The sequence below is a fragment of the Notolepis coatsorum genome (assembly GCF_963971535.1).
Source record: "Notolepis coatsorum genome assembly, chromosome: 3".
Lineage (NCBI taxonomy): Eukaryota > Metazoa > Chordata > Actinopteri > Aulopiformes > Paralepididae > Notolepis > Notolepis coatsorum.
This window is the reverse complement of record NC_140167.1, coordinates 94099994-94124018: the sequence shown is the minus strand read 5'-3', so window position 1 is coordinate 94124018 and position 24025 is coordinate 94099994. Positions and strand designations below refer to the sequence as shown.

At 42.9% G+C, this 24025-nt stretch overlaps 1 protein-coding gene across 1 annotated transcript in view; it reads right to left on the bottom strand.

Moving 5' to 3' along the window:
- The window catches only part of LOC311225912 (zinc finger protein 24-like), a gene marked incomplete at its 3' end in the record, with an annotated part of 67767 nt that overhangs the window by 8286 nt on the left and 35456 nt on the right, over positions 1-24025 (bottom strand). The window contains exons 3-4 of the mRNA XM_084311303.1: positions 19222-19694; positions 1671-1916 (exon numbers count right to left, since the gene is read on the bottom strand). Coding sequence (XP_084167429.1) covers positions 1671-1916; positions 19222-19600 — 625 coding nt within the window. The 5' untranslated portion in view covers positions 19601-19694. The remainder of the gene's footprint in view (positions 1-1670; positions 1917-19221; positions 19695-24025) is intronic.

The window sequence follows — 24025 nt, the reverse complement described above, 5'->3', positions numbered from 1 at the left end:
TAGTTGGATTGCTGTCCAGGATGAATGTGTTGTCAAGTATGTTGAGTTTTTAAGCAGATTTCCACACAATTTTAGGGTTTGACACCTGAATAAATATACTGGAATATATAGGTGCTTCTTTAAATCTTGAGATTGTCTGAAGCTCATCCCATGGTGGTCACAGTGGTAGGGTTTCTCTCCTGTATGAATGATCGAATGAAACGTTTCCTCCACTGTCTTTAACGCTTCTCTCCTGTATGAATGCAGGCTTCAGTTATAGGGCTTCTCTCCTGTATGAATGCGCTGGTGTTTCTTTAAGGCTCCAGAGGTTCTGAAGCGTGTTCCACACTGGTCACAGTTATAGGGCTTCTCTCCTGTATGAATACACTGGTGTCTCTCTAAGTTTGCAAATAGACTGAAGCTCTTCTCACATTGGTCACAGTGGTGAGGCTTCTCTCCTGTATGGATGCGCTGGTGTCTCTCTAAGTTTGCAAATTGACTGAAGCTCTTCTCACATTGGTCACAGTGGTGAGGCTTCTCTCCTGTATGGATGCGCTGGTGTCTCTCTAAGTTTGAAAATATACTGAAGCTCTTCTCACACTGCTGACAGTTATAGGGCTTCTCTCCTGTATGAATACGCTGGTGTTGCTTTAAGCCTCCAGAGTGACTGAAGCTCTTCTCACACTGGTCACAGTTATAGGGCTTCTCTCCTGTATGAATGTGCTGGTGACTCTTTAAGTGGTCATATCTACTGAAGCTCTTCTCACACTGGTCACAGTTATAGGGCTTCTCTCCTGTATGAATGCGCTGGTGTTTCTTCAAGGCTCCAGAGGTTCTGTAGCATGTTCCACACTGGTCACAGTAGTAGGGCTTCTCTCCTGTATGAATGCGCTGGTGTGTCTTTAAGTCTCCAGAGGTCTTGAAGCTCTTCTCACACTGGTCACAGTTGTAAGGCTTCTCTCCTGTATGAATGAGCTGGTGTCTTTTTAAGCTGGCAGAGTTACTGAAGCGTGTTCCACACTGGTCACAGTTGTAAGGCTTCTCTCCTGTATGACTACTCTGGTGTCTCTTTAAGCCTCCAGACTGACTGAAGCTCTTCTCACACTGGCCACAGTTATAGGGCTTCTCTCCTGTATGAATGCGCTGGTGATTCTTTAATTCTCGATATGTACTGAAGCTCTTCTCACACTGGTCACAGTTATAGGGCTTCTCTCCTGTATGACTACGCTGGTGTCTCTCTAAGTTTTCAAATTGACTGAAGCTCTTCTCACACTGGTCACAGTTATAGGGCTTCTCCCCTGTATGACTACGCTGGTGTCTCTCTAAGTTTCCAACTTTACTGAAGCTCTTCTCACACTGGTCACAGTTATAGGGCTTCTCTCCTGTATGAATGCGCTGGTGCATCTTTAATTCTGCATAGGTCTTGAAGCTCTTCTCACACTGGTCACAGTAGTAGGGCTTCTCTCCTGTATGACTACGCTGGTGTATCTTTAAGTTTCCAGAGTGACTGAAGCCCTTCTCACACTGGTCACAGTTATAGGGCTTCTCTCCTGTATGAATGCGCTGATGTTTCTTTAAGGCTCCAGTCTGACTGAAGCGTTTTCCACACTGGTCACAGTTATAAGGCTTCTCTCCTGTATGAATGCGCTGGTGCATCTTTAATTCTGCAGAGGTCTTGAAGATCTTCTCACACTGGTCACAGTAGTAGGGCTTCTCTCCTGTATGAATGAGCTGGTGTCTTTTTAAGTTGGCAGAGTTACTGAAGCGTGTTCCACACTGGTCACAGTTATAAGGCTTCTCTCCTGTATGAATGCGCTGGTGACTCTTTAAAGTTGACTTATTGATGAAGCTCTTTCCACACTGGTCACAGCAGTGAGGCCTTGACTCGTTCATATCTCTGCTTGTTGTTGGATGTTGTTGCAATGCAGCAATTGTACCTGGAGAGAGAGAAGTACAACAATGAAAAGTTCAGATTTTGTGTGTGTTTTGCATTCGTTCAGTTCAATTTCTCAAGTTCTAAAAATGTTTTATCCTCCAAATGTGATTTAAACGCTCCAAGCAAGGGCAGTTATTGAAAACTGGCCAACATTAATAAAAGAGATAAAACCCAACAGGCAATATGACATACGAATCGATATCGTATCGTGATGAAACTGGTGATTCCCACCCCTAGTGAAGAGGTACGTTATATAGTGTACTGGCCAATCACGTCTCGCTCTTCGCCATACTGAGATATACCTCATCTCCAGTACCTACTGTACTTCATAAACGAAAACAATGCACCCATGCACTTGACCAGGCCCCGCCCCAGTGTCCCCTATAAGACACCGGACATGGTCATACTCGACCCTCCTCTTTTTCGTTTCCATCATGGACGTGCAGTGCATTCCATGAACTAGCTGTTATGAAATGCAGAGAGAAATTGAACAATGTTGGGTTTTCACCAGAGATTTGCCAGCCCCTGGAATCTTCTCGGCACATTCTGACGGTGCATCGGGCCTGTCCTGGAGTTTCCTCGTCTTCTGACAGCGGATCGAGGGACGTCGCACGACGGTTAGCGGTCAGGCTAAATCGCGCTCAGGTAGGGCCTGCGCCACCAGGCATCATTGCTGGCATTTGTGGTACTGCTCGTTGTCCCGTGAGACAACGAGTTGTGTATTGGCGCAAGGGGCGGGATATCTGGGTAAACGTTGTCGTTTTCCCGTCTATCCTGGAGCGTGCGGCTAACGCTATGCTATAATGCTAATGCTGATGTTATGATGCTGGGTTACTGTTCCATTGATTCCCCGCCGAGGGATGCCTTTTTAAAAGGTCTTCCCTCCTCTTAACCATTCATGCTGACGGTCAATCGGTGTCTACTGTTGGGAGTTTTGACGGGGGCTTGTTTACCTTTTCAGGTGGATGGGCTGAGGCCTAGGGTTGGTGTGCTTTGCTGTTTTTTCTGCCAAAAATGGTGTCGTGTGGCGGGGCCTTGAAGGCCAGCCGACGTCGAAACATAGTCTTTCCGCAGGAGCGCGGGCGGTATTTGACCTAGGCCCCACACCGCCTCACACCCTCAACCAGCGGCCATGTTTCCCCTGCCTGAGGTACCCTGGGCACAACGTCAACAGGTGACCGCAAGGCCGACAGCCTTGCGAGGGATTGGCTACATTAGATGAGCACGCCCTAAAAAACCGTTGCAGTCTAGCTGTGTGCAGCTCGCTCTCCGGTCAATCCCCCCCCCCCCCGGGATAAGGGCTCCGATTTGTTTCCTTTGGTCGCGTGTCTTCAATGAAGCGCAAGCGGCCCCACATTTAGCTTCTCATGGGGACAGGGGCTGACACCCAGTTGATGGCTGAAACTGGGTCTGTCCGTGAGAATGTTGTGCTGTCAAGCGGCTCCCACGCCACACGTTCTGCGTCTGTGTTTGGTTGAGCCTGGTGTTACGTCAACTACAAAGGTTGTCAGCAGGGGGGCTCGAGACCTCTTGAGGCAAACAGTGCGGGTTGCCCCGACCTCGCCAGGCCGGGTATCACGTTAGTGCCTCCCACTCCCGGAAGGCCGGCATTGGTCTGGCAGGCGTGCGTGATTTGGGTGGTAGTAATATCACTGCAGGGCTACGGTGTGTAGGAACCCACCCTATCGGGCAGTGTGGGGGCCTCACACCTTGCATGTCCAGCTGTAGAACAATTCCTCAGCAGTCCATGCTGGAGGGGTGTTGAGTGGGGGAGCCTTTGTCACCTAGTATGATGTCAGCTTCTCCCTTCTCTCTTTTTCGCACTTTGGTGGAGTTGACTGCTGCACCCTCTTCACTAGGAAGGGCGGGTGGACGGGACTCTCCTCCCCCCTGGTGGTAGGGCTTGCGGCAGGGTTAGAAATTAACGGGGGCTTGGGGCATAATGCCCTTGAAAATGGACAAAATGCCCTCGAAAACCAGTTAAGGGGGGCACTTAATGCCCCCGACAGTTTACTAATTATATATATTTATCCGGTAATGGAGCGTCTGTGTATCGTACGGTTCAGATGACGCGCAAATAAAAAAAATCATTTGGCGGAGCCTGTGTTCTGCACTGGCTGCAGGCAGCAGCAGCAGCAGCAGTCAGTTTGTGTAAAAATGGCACGCACAATATAAATCAATCTTCATTACGACTTTAAAAACATAGCCATTAACATTACATAGGCCTACACACATCTTGCCATAGCGTTAGCAGTTTGTAAACACAACGCACGTTTTAACTATGGTAGCCCGACGCAGCCCGCAAGCTAATACTGTACAGTCAATGAAATGTCACCGTAGCTACTAGCTACTGTAGCAGAGGAGGAAATGGGAGTCTGAGAGGCGGGGTGTTTAAAGACAATGATAGGCGTTTATTCAACATCCAAGAAGGCTAACATACAACTGTGTTTTACTAACTCCAACCGGGACTATTGCCGCTTTCGCGCTGCTTGTTGATGTTATGAACGTGACCGGAACTGAAGGTGCCACACGCTAAAATGTCCGTGGGGACCCGGCGCCAACCCATAGATAGTTCCAACTCACCGAATTACGTAATCCACCACAGTTGCACTCAATATTTAAATAATGTTAGTCTAAATAAATGTAGACAGAAACATAATAATTTCAAGCAGAAAATGAATCTTTCCATTAAGAACTGACAATCAGGGAATTGGGCGGCGTGGCTCAGGGGTAGAGCGGGTTGTCCAATGATCGAAGGGTTGGTGGTTCGAATCCCGCTCAAGCCCATGTCCATCCCACTGCCGTTGTGTCCTTGGGCAAGACACTTAACCTACTTGCCTCGTATGAATGTGTATGCATGTGAATGAATGTTGGTGGTGGTCGGAGGGGCCGTAGGCGATGATTATTCGCCACGCTTCCGTGAGTCTGCCTCAGGGCAGCTCTGGCTGCAATTGTAGCTTACCACCACCGGTATGACTGTGTATGAATGAATAATGGACTCTGTGAAGCGCTCTGGGTCTCATGAAGAGCGCTATATAAATCCAAGTCATTATTATTATTATTATTATTATTATTATTATTATTATTATTATTATTGTTTTTGTGTTTATATTAATTAAAGAAAGGAAAGTCTAGTGCTGGCTGAGCATATTGTTTGTTTGCACTAAGTTAATACTTTGACAAATGTAGCCTATATTTTTCAGTCAGTTCGGTCTTTGTGTGCCAAACATTATTTAAGGCTGTAAACACTGTAAACCTTTTATTTTATTTTTAATAAATGAGAAGCATGTTTAGATTTGAGTGTTACATTTTTTTTATAAAAATTAACGTATATCGAACTGAAAACCGTGACCCCAAAATCGTGATACGAACCAAACCGTCCATTTTGTGAACCGTCCCACCCCTACAGTTTATCATAAAAATTCAGTGCCCCCGAAATACAAAAAAAAGCCCCCGAAAATCTATTAAGGGGGGCAAAAAAAGCCCTTGAATTTTTTATTTTATTTCTAACCCTGGCTTGCGGGTCCTCAGGGGGTACATTTGTCGGGCCACGTGTCTGCTCTGCCCCATATCTCAGTATGGCGAAGAGCGAGACGCGATTGGCCAGTACGCTATATAACGAAAGGTTATGACTATAACCTAGTTATGAGTACTGGCTGAGCGTCTCGCTCTTAGCGCGCCCTGAGGTCCCTTGGTTGGGTTTTCTATGATGGAAACTTTTTCCAGAGGAAGGGCGAGTATGACCATGTCCGGTGTCTTATAGGGGCGGCGCCTGGTCAAGTGCATGGGTGCATTGTTTTTGTTAATGAAGTACAGTAGGTACTGGAGATGAGGTATATCTCAGTATGGCGAAGAGCGAGACGCTCAGCCAGTACTCATATAACTAGGTTATAGTCATAACCTTTTGTTTTTAGCTTAATTTTGAAAATATTAAGAGATCTAGCTTCCCTAATGTCCATAGGTAGTGTGTTCCACAACTTTGGTGCATAGTTTGCAAAGGCTGCATCCCCGATTTTCCTTAGACTGTGGATTAGAACCTTCAATAGACCAAGAATCAAGAGGTTTATTTGTCACATACATACCAGGGCATACAGTGAAATACGGGAAGTAGATGACCAGTAGTAGATGATCGCAATGTTCTAGGAGGCACATAGTTGACTAGAGAATTTGCAATGTAGCTTGTAGGGATGGGTACCGAATTCGGTACTTTTGAGGTACCGAACCGAAACACGTCGGTACTACCGAGTATCGAATCAAGTGATTCGACTTTTTTTTTTTTTTTTTTTTTTTTTTTCATGTCAACGTTCACACGCACAATATATGCTTACCTAGGATTTGACTTGATTCAACAACAAAGCAGTCGGAGCAATGACAAGCCGAAAACTGTCGAAATTGTAGTTATTTGAAGTTTTGATTTTTTTTTACGACTGAGGTAGGTAAATTAAATTTCGACAGTTTTCGGCTTGTCATTGCTCCGATTGCTTTGTTGTTGAATCAAGTCAAATCCTAGGTAAGCATATATTGTGCGTGTGAACGTTGACATGAAAAAAAAAAGTAAAAAAAAAAAAAAAAAAAAAAGTTAAATTTTTTTTTTTTTTTTTTTGTTTTTTTTTTGTTTTTTTTTTTAAAGTACCGAAAAAAGGTACCGTTGGGTACCGGTATCGATTCACAGGTACCGGTACCGGTATCGGTTCAAATGTGAAAGGTACCCATCCCTAGTAGCTTGGTCATGTTCCATTTAGTGCTTTGTATATAAGGAGGACCTTGAAATCAATTCTAAATGTTACCGGAAGCCAGTGTAACTTAGTTAATACTAGACTGATGTGGTCTCTCCTCTTGGTTCTAGTTAGTAGCCTATAGGGCTGTCCCCGAAGCCTGTTTTTGGGATTTGAACTTCGTCAGGGTTCTCTCTCTCTCTCTCTTTCTCCGCATGCGTGTGAGTGGAGCGGAGATCGGAGTTTGGTGAGACTGCGTGTGAGTGAGTTTCTAACTTTTTTCTATCTGTGTTGTGTTTAATGTTATGAATTAGAGTGTTATTTATTTATTGGTAGGTTGCTATTGTAGTGTTATTGGTTTGAAACGGAGGTTGGTTAATCTCAGTTCGCGTGTCGCTGTCGCCTGTCGGCCAGCGCGCGCTGGTTGGAATAGGCCGCTGAAATGGAGGCTCCTATTCTAAGCAGGAGACATGGTTTTAAACTTGCAGTTGGAGCTGATGCGTCAGTGGAAGATTGTAGTTTAGCGGTGGGTAAAGTTGTGGGCTATGAAAGCATTGTATATGCCGCTCGGATGAACGGCGCGATGGTAATGTTTGTGGACCACGTTGGAAAAGCGAACAAAGTGACTGAGACCGGCGTCACGGTTAAAGACACGTTTGTGATGGTGACTCATCTGTCTACGCCGTATACAAGAGTTACCATCTCGAACATACCACCGCTAATCAGCGATGATTTATTAGTGAAGGAATTGTCGCGGTATGGTAAAGTGGTCGCACCCATTAGGAAAATATCATCCGGCTGTAAATCCCCATTACTGGCGCACGTTGTGTCACACAGACGCCAGGCTCTAATGATCATGAACAAACATGACGAGGAGCTTGATCTGGTGTTCAAGTTGAACGTTGATGGGTTTGAATATGTTGTATATGTTAGCTCTGGGGTTTCAACCTGTCATGGCTGTAAGAAGAAAGGCCACTTCTATCGGGACTGCCCTGATAAAGTTCCCACTGCAGGAGCGCAGGGGGGAGCAGGTGCGGACGCACCGAGGAGTTTTGCTGATGCAGTGGTGAGGAAGGCTAACGCTAGTAAGAAACAGAATGACAGTGAAAGAACAACAAGGGAGGAAGACACTGGAACTGAGAGTCAAACTCAAGGTGCATCAAATGTAAACCAGGAACAAAATAAAAGAAAGGAAAGTGGTCAAACAGGAGATCAAACTGGTTTAAGTGAAAATGAAGGACAAATAATGAGTGCAGGAAAGGTTAATCAGCAGGAGACAAGTCAAAACAAGGAGAGTAGGAAAACAGTAGATAGTGATGGAGTTTTGATGGATGAGGCTTTCAAAGTCCCTAGTGCTACTAAAAGAAAAGGAAAAGAAAATGATAAAGAGGGCTGTTCTCAGGCAAAGAAAACAGTAAACAAGGTCAGGGAACCGGAGGAGCAGTCAGATTCTGAGTCAGTTGACTGTCACTCTAGTATGGAGGACGAAGGAGAGGAAGAGGATGGCCAAAGTGAAGGCAGTCAGAGCTTGTCTGAATCACAAAAAAGTGAAGTGAAGGGGAAGAAAAAATATGATGTAAAAAGGGTTCAACATTTCTTGAGAGTAACAAAGAACAAGAAGTGTGAAATTGAAGATTATTTCTCTGATAAAGAGGCTCTTTTTTCTTCTGTCAACTCACAGTTGAGAAGCAGAAAGAAGGGAGGCTATACTGCAAAGGAGGGGTTCAGACTGAAGAAAATAATACAGAATATCAAAAAAGGAATGCTCAATGATGGTGAAACAAAGGTCTAGGACAGGCTGGTTCCTGTGTGTTTTTTCTTGTTTTGTTTTTCTCATATCAACACTCATGAGTGAGTTCAGGGTTTCCACACTTAACCTAAATGGAGCCAGAGATGTGAGGAAAAGAATGAGTCTGTTTGAACTTGTTAGGTTGAATAACATCAATATAATGTTAGTTCAGGAAACACACAGAGACACCTTGAATGAGACTGACTGGAAGAGAGAATGGGATGGAGATGTTGTGCTGAGTCATTTGAGTAGGAATAGTGGCGGGGTGGCACTACTCTTCTCCAGGAATTTTCTGCCAACATCGTATAAGGTAGAGGAAATAGTGAAGGGCAGATTGATGGTGATCAGAGCCAAATATGAGAGTTTTAATATTGTATTTATAAATGTATATGCTCCCAATTTAGGACCTGCCAGAGTTCAGTTTTTAAGTGAACTCAGTGTGGTTTTAAGCCAGTGTGAACCTGAGGATGTTTTATTTTTAGGAGGGGATTTTAATTGTACAGAAAATGATCAGCTGGACAGGAATCATTGTGAACCTCATGGCCCTTCAAAGAGAGCCATACAAAAGATGATAGAGGCTCACAGTTTGAGTGATGTATGGAGAGGAATACATGGGAAAAACAGACGGTACACTTGGGTCCAGAGCAGGGAGAATATCATTTCTTTGGCCAGGTTGGACAGATTTTACTGCTTCAAACACCATCTCAGCATTTTTAAAGAGTGCAGAATAATCCCTGTGTTGTAGTGTTTTTATTTCAAAAGTAAAACATAAATCTGCATACTGGCATTTTAACACTGCATTGTTATTAGATGTTAATTTTAAAGAGTCTTTTGTATTTTTTGGAACGCTTTTAAAAACAAGAAAATTTTATTTTGAATCATTAACTCTTTAAATGCCATGCCTGGTTTTCCATTTTACCGCTTGAATGCCACCATCCGCGCCAATGTTAACGTTAATATCGCCTAATCTATGTTTTAAATTATGGCTATGTGTCTAATCTGCCCATCGCATTATCAAAGACTATGTTCCAGACAGTGCTGTGAAGGCAGATTGTTTTTTTATCGCGTCGTTGCCGTTTCAGAGCAGTTAGAAAAGCCCCCGTTTTGATATAAAAAACAACTCATTCTGGAGCATTCTATGAAAATCGTCTTTTAGTGGAATATTCCACAACGTTGATATTCGTCGGCCTTTTTATGAATCGTTTTCAAATAAACGCTAGATGATCAATATTATACGTGCACGCACGCACATTACGGCCGCGCGCGGACAATCGCCTTGTTGATTTCCTCTCGGACTTTTACAGTGAAAACGAAAGAAGAGATTTCACAAAACAGCTTATAACTTCATCAAAATTACTCTGATTATCCTACCACTGATAACATAGAGTCCTTACCTGACATCAGATGGTATCCAACTGGTATATTCCAATTCCTGATCACCATTCGAAAAAATCGATACGTGTATGGATCCAACGCGACACAGTGGTTCTCCATGATCCGCGGAGATCTGAGGCTCCAGAATGAACTCTAGTAACCCCGGCTGGATCAGTGAACTGGAAAATGTGGAGTACCGGATTTTTTTCCCCATTCATTTTCATTGAGTCCATTCCAAAATCACTTATGTCATCTGGGAGACGACAGGGGGCGCTTTTTTCCACAGTGATCACCGGCGCAGCTCGGCAATACTCGGGTAGGCTCGGGTGATGCAAAAATTTTTCAGATCGCAAAAAAAATTAAAAAAAAAAAATTCCGAGAAATCTCGTGAGTGGCTAGCAACCACCTATAAAAAAACACGAGAAATCTCGTGAGTGGCACTGAAAGAGTTAAAGCAGTGGTGGGATTGTGGCAAAGTGGAGATAAGGCAGTTGTGTCAACAGTACACTCTCAACGTTTCTCGTGACATTGCCAAATCTATGAGAGATTTGGAGACTGAAATAGTGGAGATGCAGCTTGCTGCAGGATCCACAGGAAACAGAGGTTGTGTTGAGAATCTCAGTAATAAAAAAGTCATACTGGCAGATCTGTTGGGCACTAAAGTGCAGGGGGCGCTGGTTCGGTCCCATTTTCAGAGCGCTGCTTTAATGGACTCTCCGTCAAAGTATTTTTTTTTAGTCTTAAAAAGAAAAACGTACAAAGCAGGTTCTTTCATGCTATGCGCTCAGCCACAGGACAGCTGTTGACTGAAGACAATGAGATCCGGCAGAGAGCTGTGGAGTTTTATTCTCACTTGTTTGAAAGTGAATATGTTGAAAATGAAGAGGTGTTTGACTCCTTTTGTAATGGGCTGCCCAGAGTCTCAAAAGAGACCAACACAGAGCTGGAGGGTCCTCTAACTGCAGAGGAAGTGGGCGTGGCATTGCAGGGCATGAAGGGAGGGAAGGCCCCTGGGATCGATGGACTCCCACCAGAGTTTTATAGAGCGTTCTGGACTGAGCTGGAAGAGGATAGCTTAAAAGCTTTTCCGTGCTTATTTGAGAAGGGTCCAGCTGCAGAGCCGGAGAGACAGACAGCAGAGAGACAGACAGATGGACACTGTTCCACAGTGTGTGTGTGTGTGTGACTACTAGTCTCTACTAGGAGACTAGTAGTCACACACACGCACGCACGCACACACACACTGTGGAACAGTGTCTGTCTGTCTCTCTGCTGTCTGTCTCTCTGCTGTCTCTCTCAAAATAGTATAAGTGCTATCTTGGCCCTGAGAGCGTTGCTCTCCGGCTCTGCAGCTGGACCCTTCTCAAATCAGCACGAAAAAAGCTATAAGCTTATAAAACGATTTAATATGCTAAACTTCGTTTTAAATTCTTTAATTCACATTTGTTTATTTCATAAAGATGTTCCCGACATAATGCTACCTGCCCCGACCAGATCCGTGACTCTGTTGCGATACAGATGAATTATCTACTCAGAAAGCTTATAAAACGATTTAATATGCTAAACTTCGTTTTAAATTCTTTAATTCACATTTGTTTATTTCATAAAGATTTTCCTGACATAATGCTACCTGCCCCAACCAGATCCGTGACTCTGTTGCGATACAGATGAATTATCTACTCAGTATAGTATTATAAAGTGGCTATCTTTTATGCTGTTGATCACTGCTGGTATGTGCGTGCAGAACCTTTATTTCAGCGGGGACTGTACGTATTTATTTGACGTTACTGTACAATATATGTGTGTATTAAAAGACTGAGCTGTCTTTTATTGTAATATAATAATTATTAATATTAAAAATAAATGAAGAAAGGCATTCTTATTCCAGCATGCATTAATGACACCAATGGGCAACAGCAAAACAGTGGTTAATGGTCTTTATTAGCGTTTGCGGTGTCCAGGCAGCAATGGTCTTTTAGGAAGTTAATAGATATAATATCCGACATCACCGTGTACAACACGCTTCCCTCGGCTTAGTCCACTTTTCCACATTTCATGGGGGTGTTCATTACCGTATATGGTTAATTAAGGGCAGTGCTATATGCAAATACTTAAAACCATGCACGAGCTCAAGCGTAGGATCAAAGTGATATTTATAAAGACAGGTGTGCGTAGGACCTGTGTACGCACGTGTGATAAATCCCGTTTTTGTTGTGCGTGCACACATTCTAAATTATGTGCTTACGAACGGAAGTAAAATACTTTCTAAGAAAAATTGATAAATGAGGGCCCAGGAGGCCAAATCTGAAAAAGTGGCCAGCAGACATGATGCTGGAACTGTGACACGTGTGCCACAGTTCCAGCATCATGTCTGCTGGCCACTTTTGAATAATTATAATAATAATAAATGTATTTATTTATTTGGTTCCACAAATATGTACAGGTGTTTGTATGCATTATATCTATTTGTTATGTTGGTTTCTAGGTGTTTCTAGGTTGGTTTCTAGCTTTCCCTGTAATCTGAGTCCACACCAGCGCTGCCTGGTCTCAGACTGCTTCTGTTATATCAGTTATATGGTTATATCAGTTATATGGTTATGTCCTTGTTTTTTTTTGTTTTACATTATGGGCAAATAAAGAAAGCATTTGTCTGAAAGCATTTCTTATTAAAGTTTGGATTTTGTGTGCCCTGTATGCAAGATTAATGTCCCTTGCCAGTCACATACCTATTTAAGTAATGAACTGCACTACTTGTGGTTGTTTTTAGAGATTTTAGAGACGTTTTATACTCGTGCTACAAGATTTTGGCCTGTGCTACAAGATTTTGGCCTGTGCTACAAAACTATCAACCTCTGTAGCACCAGTGCTATGTGCAAAAAAAGTTAACGTACAGCCCTGCCCTGGTGGTAATGCCAGTGTCTCCTTTTTGTTCAATGTCACTGGCTTTTTTATTATGCCTAGTTGTTGGCTACAACTTTGCCACAGTAGGCATTAATCACTTAATAGTTCAAATGTCTGTGTCCCATTCCTGTTTGCACACGCAGATACACACACACAGTGGGCCAGTGACTTTTGTGGTATGTGCTATTGCACAGATGTGTGTCCCGTTCCCTTTTGCACATGCACGCACAGTACAAATATACATTTATAAAAAAAAAAAAAAAAAAAAAAAAAAAAACTCTTGTTACTTGAAATATTTTCACTGTGCTCCTAAATATTTTTGTGTGCTCCTAAATTTCTTTGTGTGCTCCAAATTTTTTTCATTTAGGAGCCTTGGGAAAAAGGTTAGCGTAGAGCCCTGTAGCCCCTCACAGCCTTTTTATTGACAGCCTACATGTAGCAGCAATATAAGTCAATAGAAATAAGTAAACTAAAGCGTTGATCAACAGAGATGAACTGTATTCATATTGCGGATTCCTCTGATCGCTTCGGAGTGCTTTTGAAAACTTTGGAACACCTGGATCACCACTGCATTGGAGCACGGCATAGTCATCACCCTACTGAAAGAATAGCACTTGTTTTTCATATGTGTACATAATGTAAATAGCTGTAGATGACAGCAGACATCTACTCGGACACTCAGGCTTTATATTAACACCAAGAGGGCTTTTAAAGCTGAGAGAATTGAAGGAAATCATGGTTTATTACCTAGATCTATAGATCTTAAATGAGGAGGACAGCTTCCATGTACGTGTGTTTTCGAGTTAGACTGTGGGAGAGCCACAGACAGGCCCTGTGAGAGATCAATCCAAGGTCAGCATCGAGAGCAGGCCGCTGGTAGGGGAAGAGATAGAGAAAGGGCGATAGAGTGGGTCAGAGGTGACAAGAGACGTAGAGACGTTGTGCCGTTGCCATGGCTAACGGCCGTTGCTAGGGGAATCCACTTTATAACTGGGGTGAATTTCCGGGTGAAGCAGACTAGGAGACGAGGCAGACGCATAGAAAGGTTGACAGAGAGACTGCAGTAGCTGGAGGGTGGGGGATGGGAGGCCCCTCCACCCTCCGGAGCCACGAAATAGCTAGCTTCGGCTACAGGGAAGGCTTTTGACTAACCACTGGGCCGCAACAACCATTGAGCTGATAACAGGAGAGATCGGTAGAATTAATGAATTTAATAGACTTTTCAAAGACTTTCAGAACTGTTTCCATCTTAGTTCTACAGTACACCAGGGGGCAGCCTAGGGAGCTTGTCAAAGGCTGTCAGCATATAGCTCATGACCGAAAACAGAAAGCATTTTGTATAAAAGTATTCTGTACTTCTGTATGACAACTAATAAAGAAACTTGAAACTTGAACTTGAAGGATATGTGCAAGCTAAGGCTTTGCTACACAAGCATTTTGGTAATGCATAGCAGGGCTCCAGAGTGCGACTGTTTGTCACACTGTGTGCCAAAAAATCAGTGCAGTGCAACTGAATGTTTTCCCTTGTCGCACTGGTGCAGCTCCCAGCAGGTCTGTCTGTCTGTGTGTGTGCGTGTGTGTGTGTGTAGCGTCTTTTCCCCTGTGGCCATGTGCGTTCTCAAAAAAATTTAAATCTCTGCCTTTGATTGGCTCCAACACGTGCATTCTACAAAGACCAGCCCCGATCTGCCTCCGATTGGCTCCGATCATCACCCTGAAATTCATATTCACTGAATGACGGGCTAAACAAAATAGCCATGTGAGTATCAACTTTCCGAATTGAAACGATAAATAAGCACAGCGTCTCATACTGGTTTCATAATACAACGTTTCCGAATGGACGTTTGGATTAAACAAAGTGTATGCAGTGATGCTTTCCCAGCAGAACACAAGCTGCTTAACGTTACACAGGTATGTTATGCACGTTAATTAAGCTATGTAACGTTAGAGTGCAGCTAACGTTAAGATAGCAGGAGCCGTCGGCCAACAAAGTTGTTTCAACAAATGTATTCACAAAATGGATTATCATTCAAACGTTATTGAAGCCTCCCATGACCAGTAAGTAGGTACTACTACTCAACCGCAGCAATGTGCAGGGCTCTACAGTGCGACCATATTGCTTGCATATGCCCCTAAATATATGTGTGTGCGAACCTGAAAAATCAATTACTCGCACGGCGTGCGAGTGCAGACTACAGCCCCAGTCGTTCTTTTTATTTCTCCGCTGAGAATCGTTAAAAAACTACAAGTCCCACATTGCACACAAGCCAACGGTCCAATCACAGTAGAGCGACGTGACTGGTTTCATGGGAAATAAAGCAAATGACCAATCGGAAGCTCTCATTTGGCTCGTTTACTTCCTGGAAGTCTGCCATTGCGATCAGGGCAGTTTTCCGAGACACTAACTTATTATAGTCTTACCAATAGCAATATATTTTAGAACACCTAGATTTAGCGATAGCAATAGTAATATAACGTTAATGCAACAAAACGAATGCCTGGCTTTGTTAATCATAACATTGATGCAGTAGCGTATGTCGTGTTGACTGTAAGTCTGTAACGGACATGATAACAACATCAACAGCAGAGGTGGGCAATAGGGTCCAGCTGCAGCGCCGGAGTGGGTCCAGCTGCAGCGCCGGACGGCCGGAGTGCAAGCGGTGTGATGTAATTGGCAGACTCGACTGTCAATCAATGGTCTACCAGACACGCAAACTCATAAACAATGTTTCTGTACTGGAGGTGTACAGTATTTCAATAGGCAACCCTGAAAGGATTATTTTTCTAGAAGAGCAACACAGCCAAAACATAGGCATTGTATGCATAAAAGGGCAAAAGCTAAAGTTAAGTGACTGTTACTTTTGTAGCAGTAGTTTGATTTGATAGTTTATTTGATAGGGACAGCACATGTTAACCCTTTATTCGCCAATGACGTGTTCCCACGTCATTCTCCGCCATGCGTAATCTGCCAATGACACCGTAAGGCGTCTTTGAGATCAATATTTCAAAAATCTGTGATGGCAATCATATTTTACCCACGGAGACTTGGGATCTCCTGTTGATCTCCTCTCAACTCTCCAACGGTTCAAGAGCACCATCTGGTGGCCGATCGGCGGATCGGCCAAACAGGAAGTGACGCGCCGGAAGTGGTGCTCATCCATATTCGGTCCGGGCACTCGCTATCGTTAGCGGGACTCTAGCTCGACACACTGGACAGCGATCAGTTGCCAATAACTCGATAAACAACATGATTTGGACGTATATACTATTATACAACCTGGAAATGGATCGCATATATCGACATCCCATAATCGCGCACTTTCTGCTCCACGCTGACCACCCAACAGTCAGAGGAAGATGCGGTAAGTTTCAGCGTGTTTGCTTATTATGATCCATATAAACTGCTGTGATCCATGTATCGCCCATACTACAGAAATGATTTCTTCTTCTTCACGTCGGCCACGGACTTATAAACCAGAACCAGAACGTTGCTACATCCTAAACGATAGATACTTGACGTTGAATGGGCCATAGTAATGTCAATTTAGCAATACAATTTAAAAAGTTATAGCCCTGCAAAGAAGGGGAACATCTCCATAGACTTATAGTGGTGGCAGAGAGGGGATTAAGATCAGAATAATCCCTGGCAGATAAAGGGTTAATGAACATCAAGTACAAAATACAAAATGTAAATGAAATATTTTCACTGTGCTCCTAAATATTTTTGTGTGCTCCTAAATTTCTTTGTGTGCTCCTAAATTTTTTCATTTAGGAGCACATGTGCTCCTTGGGAAAAAGGTTAGCGTAGAGCCCTGATGTGCACTATGTGCCTGAAGTCAAGACTCGACAGTACTGAACTAGAAAAAACCTGGGAGTGAGGCGCGGAGGGAAGTGGCCATTTTTCTAAATAAAATACCCGAAAGACTATTAGTATAGGGAGGTATAGTGGTTGTGATTGCTGTTTCCGGCTGGTCCACCATCTTGAAAACACAATGTATTTGCCCATTGCGCATTTCTAAATTGTCTCGTTTAAAACAAATAAAGCATAAACATTTGCATGGTGTACCTTTCTCATCATCATCATCATCATCAAACCTTTATTTGAATAGGCAGTAGGGCTGTCTTAAATGCTTCGAAGCTTCGAACGTTCGATTCGATGGCACAAGCTTCGAACATTAAAAAAAAATCGAAGTTTATAAAAAAAAAAAAAAAAAAAAAAAGTTTTACTTTGATTTGTGTGTGTGTGTGTGTGTGTGTGTGTGTGTGTGTGTGTGTGTGTGTGTGTGTGTGTGTGTGTGTGTGAACTACCCATCCCAGTTAGGACAGCCGAATCCCGTCCAATCTTTCGCCGTCGACTAAAGACTCACTTCTTCAACCATTATCTGAAATGATATATAAAAAAAAAAAAATCTAACCGTGACTAACCTTACTGTCATGCACTTGTCCTAATAAACTAACCTACACTGTAACACGCAACACTTTGATGAACATTGTTACTCAGCTGATAGAGTTGTACCCTTCTTGCTGTCTTGTCGTACAGAACTTGTAAGTCGCTTTGGATAAAAGCGTCAGCTAAATGACTAAATGTAAGTGTGTGTGTGTGTGTGTGTGTGTGTGTGTGTGTGTGTGTGTGTGTGTAGGTGTGTGTGTAGGTGTGTGTGTGTGTGTGTGCGCGCACCTTGTAGAATTCCACACATAAGAAAGAAAGATACTGGGATGAATAAACAAAATAGGAAATAAAATGTAGAAATGCATGCAATACATAAATAAATATGAATCTCCATATATGAAATATAACATTTAGATAAGGTGCTACTGAGATGTTTTGGTGAGTTCTTTGTTTTTTTGTGGAAGTTGCCCTTCTTAAAAATACATTCACTGATAATTGGTCTGTAGTGGAGTCTACAAGGTCTACATTGCCGGACCATGTAGAATCCGGACCTTGTAGACTGACATAATTCTGTGCATAGTTTAGTCTACACAGGCCATATTTCAAATAATCAAAATCTTACTTCATTCATCTTAAACATTCTTGATTTGGGGGATTGGTAGTTCCCATGAAATCTGAAGTTGTTCAAACGACAACAGCGATCCACCTTGAATTAAATCACACAGCCGAGTGAAACCTTGTTGGATGCGTCAGTCACGAAAGGGGCTACTTAATTAATTAATCCAACCCACTTTATTTATAGAGCACATTTAAAAACAACAACGTTTACGAAAGTGCTGTACAAGTCCCACAACATAAGATAAAATAAAAATAAAAAATATTAAAAAAAAAATATAAAATTTTTATTTTATTTTTAATTCTTTTTGAAGCTTCGAATTAAAATCGAAGCTCGGCCCCGAAGCTTCGATTGCCAAAAAAAGCTTCGAAGGTCAGCCCTAATAGGCAGGTTAATTAAGAACAAGTTCTTATTTTCAATAACGGCCTATTTGGGGGTAAAAAGCCCCCTAGGGGAAAGGGGATGGGGATAAAATCAAATAAATAAAAATAAAACACAAAGGAACATTATTAAAAAAGGCAGGACATACATACAGAGCAACAACTGAACTGAAGCGTATTCCTGTGCGTATTCATCCACAATCTATAGCTCAACATGACTTTTTTTTTTTCAAACAAAAATGCTTAAGTCGATGCCAGTCTCCACATTCGATTTTAATGTCAGAGTCAACTTTCCTTTTTTATATATAATCTTAAAAAATATTAAATTATTATTATTTTTATAAAATACTTTAATTTTTTTATTTAAGTAAACCATTCTTATTTAATTCCTTTTTATATTTAGAGGCAGCCTAGTTTTCATAGCCTAATTGATCTAAAAGATGCACATGCTACTGTTTCTGTTTGTTTATTAAAACCGGTTGATAGGCCAATGCAATGCTGTTATTATTATAGGCTACGATGGTGAATGGTGTCATTTTGATTTATTGTCGATCAGCTGAGCCGATAACGTTCTGAAGGATTATCTGAACTGAATTTAACTGAAACTGAACATTTTAACTGAATTTAAACAGAAAATTATAATAATAATAATTAGGGGGGTGGGTCGACTATTCGAAAATGATTTTAGTCAGTCATGCACATCCCTGGTAGATACCACACCATGGTGTATATAGAGCAGTGATGGTAGGGTCTGGTAGATACATGGTGTATATAGAGCAGTGACGATAGGCAAGATAGGCATAGACCAGAGACTGTGTGCAACCTGTGTCTAATAAGGCTGACAGGGGCCTGCCATTCAACATGACAGACATGACTGGTGACTCAGAACTGTCCTTAGGGGAGGCGCCTAGAGCTGGCCTAGGTACATAGCAGAGACTTGCTATCTCTGGCTTTCTAACGGGACAAACTGGACTGATATGGCCTGCCTCACCACAGTTGTAACATATAACCTCTGACCTATTCCTGGCATATCCTCTTACAAATGGCTATGGCCTAGTCTGGCTCGAACTGGGATGGTTGAAACCGGGCTGCCTAGGAGAGTAACTACCTGAACCACCCATCCCAACACCCTCAGACTTACCTCTGGCCTGGTGTAGTGCGCCAGCGTAGCGGTGGCCCCTTGGACCTCCATGTGCCGTCACATATGTTTCCACAAGCTCTGCAGCCTCCGCCGCCGTTTCTGGGTTGCGCTCCCTCACCCAGGTCTTAACCTCTGGATACAACACCTTGATGTACTGCTCGAGGACCAGCTTCTCCATGATCTCCTCTTTGGTGGAGGTGCCATAACCCACCCATCTACAGAACAAGTCCTTGAGGCGGGTGTAGAGCTCATGGGGGGCCTCATCTGGTGGTGTGTCGTCGGAGCGGAACCATTGGTAATAAGTGTCACTGTTTATCTCATACTTCCTCAAAACTGCTGCTTTCAAAATGTCATAGTCTCTGGTATGAGCTGGGTCCATAGCTACAAAGGCACACCTGGCCTTACCAGTCAGCAGAGGAATGAGGCGGACAGCCCACTCTTGTCGTGGCCAGCCATACACTGCTGCCAGTCTCCTGAAAAAGAGAAAGATAAGGGTCGCATTCAACCGTGGAGCTACATATAACATAGTTGAATGCACAGCTCCTACAGGGACCGGATCTTAGCAGCACACTGATTGGAGCCAGGACAGTTTCAGTAGGATATATATGCCCGTCGCAGATGGAAACAAGTTCAGTATATGTCAAACTTATTTAGCAAACGATGGACCACGGAATACTTACCTCTACTACAGGAACGGCATAAGTGGTCAAGTGTCGAGCGCAACTTCATTGTTGGAGATATTGTGCTCATAGTTGATGACTCTGCACCTCGCAACTCATGGCTTACAGGAAGGATGGTGAAAGCTATCCCAGACAGAAGAGGACTTGTCCGTCAAGTGCAGATAAAGAACAAGACCAGCTATCTGGACAGGCCTATCACCAAGCTTTGCCTTCTACAGGAAGCAGAAGAGCCATGAGGACATCAGATGTTCACATTCATTGAACTTCATAGACTTTGACACATGAACATTGGATTACAGTTTTTTGTTTTGTTTTTCTGACTTGACTGACCAAGTGATGGTAAAGATCACTACTTTTTTGAAAGTGCTAGTAACCTCTGGCCTTATTTTGTGCATAATTGTACTATATCTGTAATGTTTTCTTGTTGGTCTCCTACATATTGTACAGTTGTGTAATTATTGTATCGTTAGTCATGCCGTCACTTTAGGTGGTGGGCGTGTTAACGGGGGTTTGGCGGCAATAGTAGTATTCATATGGGATTCATTCACCTTTCCCTGCTGTTGACATTTGTGACTCTGCATCGTCTAGGCCAACTTGTGACGGCAGATTACATTCCTCAGACATCGCGAAAATGTCTCGCATTTTCAGAAATAGGTCAAAATAGAAATATTGCATTTTTGACTCCCCTAATACGCATGTAGACAGGAGACTGGGGTAAGTTGAGCCACTTTTCATATTCAGGATAACTACATGATGGCAATTATAGTTCACACCGGCTCAACCTTCCCTGGCCAAATGGCTCAACTTACCCCAGAGATACCATATGTAATTAATTAGCCCCAAAAGCTAAAATGGTGCACTTTCATGCTAGGTTTACTACCTCATGTTGCAGCTTATAGATATCCCAACTCGGGCGTCTAGGTGGCGCAGTGGGCAAGGCGCTCGCCACCAACACAGGAGATGCTGGGTTCGAGCCCAGCTCTCGGCGTTGCTACCAGCTTGGCTGGTCATTCATACCAATACAATTGGCAGTATTAGGGGGTGGGAAGCTGGTGGGTGGGGATTAGGGATGGAAAACCGGTTCCTAATTGTACGATGCCTGGAATCGCGTGCCTCCCGTGACTTTCGATTGCCTTATCGCTGCCAGGTTTTCCCGACCGTTGCGCATTTCAAAACAATAACGTTAGCACCACGCATGTAGCCATGGCAGACTATTTGATTCCTTAAGGGCTCGATATTGTCTGGGTTTTGGCCATATGCTCCCGAAATGCTCCCGCTGTTTGGCTACTTCTATGTGCAGTGAAAACTACTCTAATGCTTTAGAACCCAGTCATTGATTTAGTTCAGGGTAAGCTAAGATTAGCCGCGAAGCTAACGCTAGCTAACGTGAGCTAACGCTAGCTAATCAAGCTCACAGAGAGAGATAAACAGCCGACAGCAGGTAGTACAGGTACAAATACAATAAAACAAGGGGTGGGGGCTGTTGTGTAAACCTTGTACTCTTTAGTTCAGGGGTTCCCAAACTTTTCAGGCCAGGGCCCAGAAAATAGGGCGTCAGAGAGCCGCGGCCCAATGCACATAGTCTGGTTTTTTTTTTTTTTTTGCCAGGCGACGATTTTTTTAGCCAAATATCACTTCAATCCTATTAAGTTAGTTCACGTTAGTTAATCATTTATATGTGCTATTTATGAGAGGGCTAACTTGTTGCAAAATAATAATGATAATAATAATAGCCTCATTAAAATACTATTGTTGCTTCGGTTGTTTTCAGCGTTTTATGTGCATAATCTGTTATTTAGTTTGAAATGTTCGTTGAAATAAGTAGATTTTTCGTTTTTGTTTATTTATTAAGTTAATATAAAACCATATAGTCACATTTTAGAATACAACTAGAAACACTGTCCTGGCCTGCTTCTAAGTTCAGTGGCCTGACAAAAAAAAAAAAAAAAAAACATTTATTTCATTTTTTTAAAATCATCTCGCGGCCCACCCGTGGCTGCTCGCGGCCCACCTTTGGGTCGCGACCCCGACTTTGGGAACCACTGCTTTAGTTCACATATAAGAGACAGAGGGTTGACTGTGTTTAGTAGTAGGTACCGTGCAACATACAAACAGGTCCGTGTAGCAACACAAGCCCATAGCTTACAGGACAGGGGCCCGGGGAGGGAGCGGTGTGTGTGTGTGCAGGGAACAAAATAAGTACCAGCCAACCGCCAATGGCTGGTAAAAAATCTGCCTGGCTGGTAGTTTTTAAAATCTACCAGCCAAATGGCTGGTAAGTCAAAAAGTTAAGTTTGTTCCCTGAGAGCAGAGCTACAAAGCAGTGCGCCTATTTTGCGAGCCGAAATAAGTCTGTGGTTTTTTCTTCTTCTCACAACGGGTCAAATGCATCTAACATGCCTTGCATCGTCGCCATTCCTTTATGCCCACATCGCCCGAAATGAACGTTATGTTAGCGTAAGCTAACAAGCTAATCCTGATCAGCGGCAGAGCCATAGAGAACAGCAGACAGTGTGGACTGGGGAAAGGGAAATGGGGGGGGGGACTCTCCCTTTCTCTGTGTGTGTGCGGTGCGTTTGGAAAGACGATGAAGTCACTAGTCAGGACTCAGGAGAGGAGTATATTGTAGTAAACTGAGGATTACTGAGGATGCACAGATAATGTTGATATTCAAATATAAAAAGGTTTCGAGAGGAGTGGAAGTTTGAAGACAGACTAGACTACAATATGATGCGGGGGTGGTGAGTTGAAACAGTGTGTGTGTCCCCGACCCCACTTCTATGTTTCAATAAATTATTTGCATTTAAAACTATTAACGCTGACTCATTCCTTCAGTCCACTCAAAATTATGCTAATATTCCTTATGTTGTTTATGATATTAATTGAAAATAGCATATGAGAGTATTATATAGTAATAATAACACATGGCGCTATACTAAAAAGCTATTTTTAATTTTTGGCTGGTAAAAAAAATCTGCCTGGCTGGTAGTTTTTAAAATCTTTTGGCTGGTAAGTCAAAAAGTTTATTTTGTTCCCTGTGTGTGTCAGGGTTTCCGTTAGAATTTTTTTTTGCAGGTCTGAGTGTCCTGTAGATTTCAATCTACCGGACAAATGGGATAAATTCCGGTCAGAGTTTATTGAGCTTAAAAACAATTGATAGGCCTATATAAAGAATGACATCATCAAGGCATTTATAATATTTTAACTTAAAACTAGGCTACTTTTGCGTATACAGTCATTAATATATTCCAAATAAAATAAGTCCCTCGAGACTTCGTGCTGCTGCCGACTTGAGGTGTCGGTGGGCAGTCTGCCCGACATTAAACAGCAGTCTGTTATAATCACATTTTTATGAGCTAACGAATTCCGTTATATTGGACATTTGTATTAATTATATCAAGCGAAGAACTGAGAAATTTGGCAGAGAGAGACGGCAACATTATCGTGGCGGGTTTGCGTGACGACTCTCTCCACCTCGCAACGACTTATTTGCAAAGAGTATGGCGCTGCAGAGCAGCTGATTCAGCTGTTATTGGCTCTTTTCTGGGGACCGCACAGCAGCGCCCCCCACCCAACATTGAATTGAAAATGGCTGAATTAGAGTACTGCTGGAATACTGCATTGTGCTGCTGCTGCTCCGGCTCTGCAGCTTCACAAAAGTTCGCACACCCAGCACTAAGCTCTCGCTGACAACGTCGTTGTCATTATTAGAAGCAACGAGGAAACAAATGTAATGATCGTTTCGTTCATCGCATAGGCTATTTAACTTTAGCCTATTTTAATACAAATCAAATTGTGCTTAGACTCAGGGAATTATTTTCACCGGACATTAAGACCGGAGAGATTAAATATGTCGGACTTCAACAGATTTTGCCGGTCAAATACCGGTAATTACCGGCTAACGGAAACGCTGGTGTGTGTGTGTGTGTGTGTGTGTGTGCGTGCGTGTGTGAGACAGAGAAGTCAGAGGAATAACGACCTGTTGAATGCAACTACGGTTCAATAGATTAAATTAGTTTAAGATATAGAACTGTAGTTACATTCAACAGGTCGTTATTCAATAGATTAAATTAGTTTAAGAATAAAAAAATAAATACATTTAAAGAGAATCTCAAATACATTAT